The sequence below is a fragment of the Maylandia zebra genome, linkage group LG22 (genome assembly GCF_041146795.1).
Source record: "Maylandia zebra isolate NMK-2024a linkage group LG22, Mzebra_GT3a, whole genome shotgun sequence".
Taxonomy (NCBI): Eukaryota; Metazoa; Chordata; class Actinopteri; order Cichliformes; family Cichlidae; genus Maylandia; species Maylandia zebra.
The window spans coordinates 13,415,266-13,420,699 of NC_135187.1; the positions used below are offsets into that span (position 1 = coordinate 13,415,266).

The following is a 5,434-nucleotide window of genomic DNA, read 5'->3' on the forward strand; positions in this document are numbered from 1 at the left end:
TTTGACAGTTTTTTTTTTAAACCAACTGAAGAGGCACCGGTTGAAGGGGCGCAGGAGTCCAATTATAGTTGATATGGTGCACATACGATTTCTTTTTTCTCATTAGGGTTGTTTTCACGGGCAGTTGATTTGTATTTACAGATAACTACAAATGACCGCAACGTGACTCTTTATATCTGAATGCGTATTTTGTCTCTGTGCTGATCGGTGATGGCTGATCAGAAGCGATTTTCCGCCAGTGACTGGAGATGCAAAACTTGTGAAATGCGACCAAACGCTGTCAGTTTCGTGTTTGTGCAGAAATTACGCTTCTCCTCTTTAGCGTTGTTAGTACAGCAAACAATATGTTTTTGTGCACTGATTTTTATGATTGTTTTTATAGTGAAACGGCACGAAATTGCGCGAAGACATTGTTCCGTATAAGTCATATCTACTGCCGCGAAGGGATAAAAGACAAATAAATAAATAAAATAAACTTTCTCTTCTTTCTCTCGTATTCTTCCTACCGCACACTTTCTAATTGAATTAGAGTTGTGCGGCTATTGGCTATGGAGAGGGCTGGTGCCCCCTCATGCTTTCTCAAGAGCTCCTCCCCTAACAGAGAGGTTCAGCTCTCTTATAAGTCGTCTTATAAGAGGCGCTGAACATCCCCTACCCAGGCAATCATCTCATCTGAAAATCTGTAGGTGCGGTGAGGGTTCAACCTCCCGTCATTCGTAAGGGAGGGAGGCTGCAGAGACAGAGACAACCAGGGCGACTGTGGCACCTCCTTGGCTGAGATTCACCCTGGACTCTTGAAATTCTTTATTTATTGCAAGATTTGAAAACAATGCAGTTAGAGAACATCCTTCCCAGCGCTAATATCAACTTACCCAAGACCTTTTACAATCTGTCCTCGTCGGACAGCGCTAACAACAGCCCCAGGCCATCGTCGCAGCTTGAATATCAAGACGTAGACCGGACGGAATCAGAGTCCAGCAACGCTCCTAAGAAGTATCTGAGCGGGGTGGGAAACGGGATGCTTGGCGAGGGAGAGGGGGACACTTTCACTAAAGCCGGGCCCGATGGGAGAAAAGGCTCCCCGGTGCTGGGTGAGGACGATTTGACGAACGGTCGCCGGTACAACATAGATGAACTTGGCTCTGACAGATACTTCATCTCGTCATCCCAGGCGAGTTCAGACATGGCAAGCCCCTGTTCACTCTTTCCTTACGCAGGACAGACCGGGTCAGTGTACACCGGGTCAAGCAGCTCCAGGTACCCGGCTTCACTACATTACGGATCCGTCCTGCCGCCGACAGGCTTCTCCTCTTCCTCCGTGTGTACCGGTCGGAGCCAGTTTAGCAGCGGAGGGTATCAGTTCAGTCAGGGTCCGGGCTGTTTGTATCCCTCCTATCCCGGGACAGGGACGGGTATTGGCTCCATGTCTCTGCCGGGGTCTGCCGCCGGAGCCAGAGCGCAGGTCTATCTGTGCAACAGACCCCTGTGGTTGAAATTCCACCGGCACCAGACCGAGATGATCATCACCAAGCAGGGCAGGTAAGAACATTTGGTTAAAAAGTACGGATTTAACAATACAGAAAATTAAACATTAAAGTCATATTTACTTGCATCTGCTCCATAATGTATTTTATTATAATTTGTTTTCTTTTATTTACAAGAATGGCTGTTCATTTTTTGTAACATTTTATGCAGGCGCAAAATTTTAATTATTCTGCCACCCCCGACCCAACATGTCGGGGGTGGTGGGGTTTCAGTTTTAGTTTGGGGGGAGTTTTAATGCCCAATTACGCATCAGGACAATCATGACACTAACAAAAAAATGTGTATATTTAAATCTGCAAAAAAACAACAGCAAGCACGATTAAATAATTCTGGCCAATTCAACCCGTGCAGACGTTTATCAATAAAGTTTTGCTTTGCAATTTTGTGTCTTTTGCACTGAAAGCTAACGAATTTTTCCTGTTGTTGTATTTGTTTTTTGCCCCCAGACGGATGTTTCCATTCCTCAGTTTCAACATCACTGGACTCAACCTCACAGCGCATTACAATGTCTTCGTGGAAATTGTTTTGGCTGACCCGAATCACTGGCGCTTTCAGGGCGGAAAGTGGGTCACTTGTGGAAAAGCAGACAATAATATGCAAGGTGAGTAATGCAATTAACACAGTTTTACGAGTATTAAAATTGTACTTTGTTTTAGTGAATATTTTCTTTAAAAAATTAAAAAAGAAATGACAAAGCGTTTTAGAAACGATGCAACAGATGCTATTTAGTCGCAAGTGTTTTTTTTTAAGGTTTTTTAAAAAACAAACAAACAAACAAACAAACAAACAAACCCTTATGTTAAAAAAATATGTAAGTTTTTACTGACAAGAAAAAAATCGATCGTTGTTGTGAAGCGTATTTTTTAAAGGGAATTTCCAGTGTTTTAACGCAGCAACATATCAACTTCGGTGGAGTTTTATTTAAATGGCCACGTCCTTGCCATGAGCCTGTAAGGCGTGAAATTACTCGATAAATGTGGCTTTTAAATAAGTGCTATATTTAACAGTTACAACTTTTAAATACATGAAAAAATAGCACCTTCATTTTAAAATGTAAAAGTTGAGTAGAGATGTGAGAAAATATAAAGGAAGCATTCATTTTTCAAGTGTCCATTTTGGTTCAAATAAATGGGGAAGGATTCATAAAATCATCCTCATCATCAGAACTACTGTCAGTTTTTGTAGGTTATTTAATATTTTTAAATTACAGTTACAGGCACGTTTTCATTTTAGTCATATTTTATGGATTTATTTGATTTTACTGTAACACAGGCCTAATACGATCAGAAGAATTATTGCTTCTGAAAAAAGAAACAAATACTAAAAAGCTGCATGTGCTTTTTAATATTTTTTGCAGTTTGCACAGACCCGTGTTTATATTCTTTCAGTTAGTCGTGTTACTAAAAGTCTATTGATTTTTACATTTTTTAAATTTTAGGTAACAAGGTGTATGTTCATCCTGAATCCCCAAATACTGGTGCTCACTGGATGAGGCAAGAAATCTCTTTTAGCAAGTTGAAGCTGACCAACAATAAAGGAGCCAACAACAACAACACACAGGTTAGATATAGTTTTTAAATATGGCTGAATTTCTCTTTTTCTTCTTTTTTTTTTTGTGAAATAGTGTTTCAAATACTCTTGCTTTATTTATTTATATATTTTTATCATCAGCTGCAAATGCTTGGATACATTTCCAGAATATTTCCAGTCTTTGACTAATATTTGTGAACAGTGCCCCTCTCCACTGAATCATAAAGACTTGCAGCTGCAGTCGTACGTATCAGCATGCATAGCGTTGCACTTATCAACCACTTCTCATTTTCAGATGATAGTCTTGCAGTCACTTCATAAATATCAGCCGCGGTTGCACATTGTGGAGGTGACAGAAGATGGAGTGGAGGACATGAGCAATGAGGCCAGAACTCAGACCTTCACCTTCCCAGAAAACCAGTTTATAGCTGTCACAGCTTATCAGAACACAGATGTAAGCACACGATTAGTCTCTTTATTTTTTCCCCTTTTTGATACAACAAATTAAAATTATTTGATTCTAAATTTTGTTTGAAAAAAACGCAATCTTTAATATTGTTTTTCAGTCTTTAATGTAATAGTTTACCCAAAGATGCATATTATTAATACAAGCTTTCGTCTTTATTTCAGATTACTCAGCTAAAGATAGATCACAACCCATTTGCAAAAGGCTTCCGGGACAACTATGACTCGTACGTGTTTTGCATTCAAAGCAATGTGGTTTTTGGTTTTCTTTGTGTGGTGCCCTTATTTGTTTGTTCAAAACCAGTAGTAGCCTATTGCAATTCATTTTTGTATTTGTTTTCTTTCTTTGCTAAACAGGATGTACACAGCTCCAGAGAGTGACAGGCTGACTCCATCTCCTACAGACTCGCCGCGCTCTACCCAGATTGTGCCCGGAGCCCGCTATGCCATGCAGCCTTTCTTTCAGGACCAGTTTGTCAACAACCTGCCTCAGAACCGATTCTACCCTGGCGAACGCGCCGTTCCCCAAACCAACAGCCTTCTCTCCCCGCAGAGTGAGGATGCCAGTGCAGCTGCTTCTGCCCAGCGCTGGTTTGTTCCCCCAGTTCAGCAGCCGGGCTCCAACAAGTTGGATCTGTCATACGAGAATGACTATTCCACAAGTAGCCTGCTGTCCTACGGCATTAAGCCCCTGTCCCTGCAGACATCCCATGCTCTCAGCTACTACCCAGACTCGGCCTTCGCTTCCATGGCTGCAGGCTGGGGAACCAGAAGCTCTTACCAGCGCAAAATGACCACAGGCCTTCCTTGGTCCCCTCGTCCAAGCCCCCCAGCCTTCCCGGAGGACCAGCTGGGGGCAACTAAGGAAAAGCTGTCTGAGGAGAACGCGCCACCCACCTCAACCTGGATTGAAACGTCCCACTCACTGAAATCAGTGGACTCTGCTGATTCTGGTGTGTACTCCATGGTGTGCAAGAGGCGCAGGATGTCCCCAGGGGGCTCAAGCACAGAGAACTCCCCAACCATCAAGTGTGAGGACTTGACCACGGAGGAGTACAACAAGGACAACCCAAAAGGCATGGGTTATTATGCATTCTACACAAGCCCCTAAGACTCTATTTATTTAAACTAAATATAAATCTTTCGTTTTTATTGAGTGATCTCCATTCCTTGTTAATGTCTTTTTTCTCTTTTCTCTAAAGGTGCCAAAGCTTAGTGTTCCCCCCAAGCAAGCTGCACAAGGTTTTTTTCCCAGGCCAGCCCCTCCCACATACCTGAGCAGAAACATGCATAGTGATTGTTGTTTTTTAAAAATAAAAGCATGTACCAATTAATTCCTTTATTTTTGCAACTTTTTTTGACAGATGTGATTTTTTCCCCCTCCCGTCCCCCATGCATATTTAAGTCATTTTTGTTGTACAGTATTTGTGCACTTTAGAATGTGATGTATCTTGTACAAATTGTCTTCATGGAGGTGTTATTAAATGGATAATAAAACAGCTTTTCATGAAGCACTGTTCAAATGTCTGAGTATGTTTTATTTATACGAAGAGCGATCAGTAACAGCTCTCGGATGTTCACCAGCCGCAAATACAAATCTATGCGTGCATTTTAAGACGAAACAGCTCCCACGTTTGATAAAAACACTGCATTTAAGACATTTTAGTACAATTGAAGAGCAAGTTTCTCATTTTTTACAATCTACTGCCTTTTATGGCTGAAAATTCTGGCCTTCAAAATAAAGCACGCCTAATGATCGTTGACTTTGCAACAAAATAAAGTGTGTAAAATCCACAAGGAATCTAAACATGCTGGTTCTCTCAAACTCAGCAAAAATCAGTGAAAGACAATTCTGCCTTATCTTGTGTTGGTATAGATGGAGGTCAGAAGTTTT

The 5,434-nt window shown here is 41.5% G+C and overlaps 1 protein-coding gene across 2 annotated transcripts; it reads left to right on the forward strand.

Moving 5' to 3' along the window:
* Positions 1 to 645: 645 nt before the first annotated feature.
* eomesa (eomesodermin homolog a) lies at positions 646 to 5,040 on the forward strand. Of its 2 annotated transcripts, XM_004549006.2 has the most exons (7): positions 646 to 1,539; positions 1,992 to 2,146; positions 2,984 to 3,105; positions 3,371 to 3,529; positions 3,706 to 3,767; positions 3,898 to 4,616; positions 4,743 to 5,040. In XM_004549006.2, the coding sequence occupies exons 1-7, from the start codon at positions 830 to 832 to the stop codon at positions 4,754 to 4,756; spliced, it is 1,941 nt and encodes a 646-aa protein (XP_004549063.1). In that variant the 5' UTR covers positions 646 to 829; the 3' UTR covers positions 4,757 to 5,040. The 2 variants fall into 2 exon arrangements, with proteins under 2 accessions (XP_004549063.1, XP_004549062.1); XM_004549005.2 differs by having other exon boundaries at positions 3,898 to 5,040.
* The last annotated feature ends 394 nt before the right edge of the window (positions 5,041 to 5,434 follow it).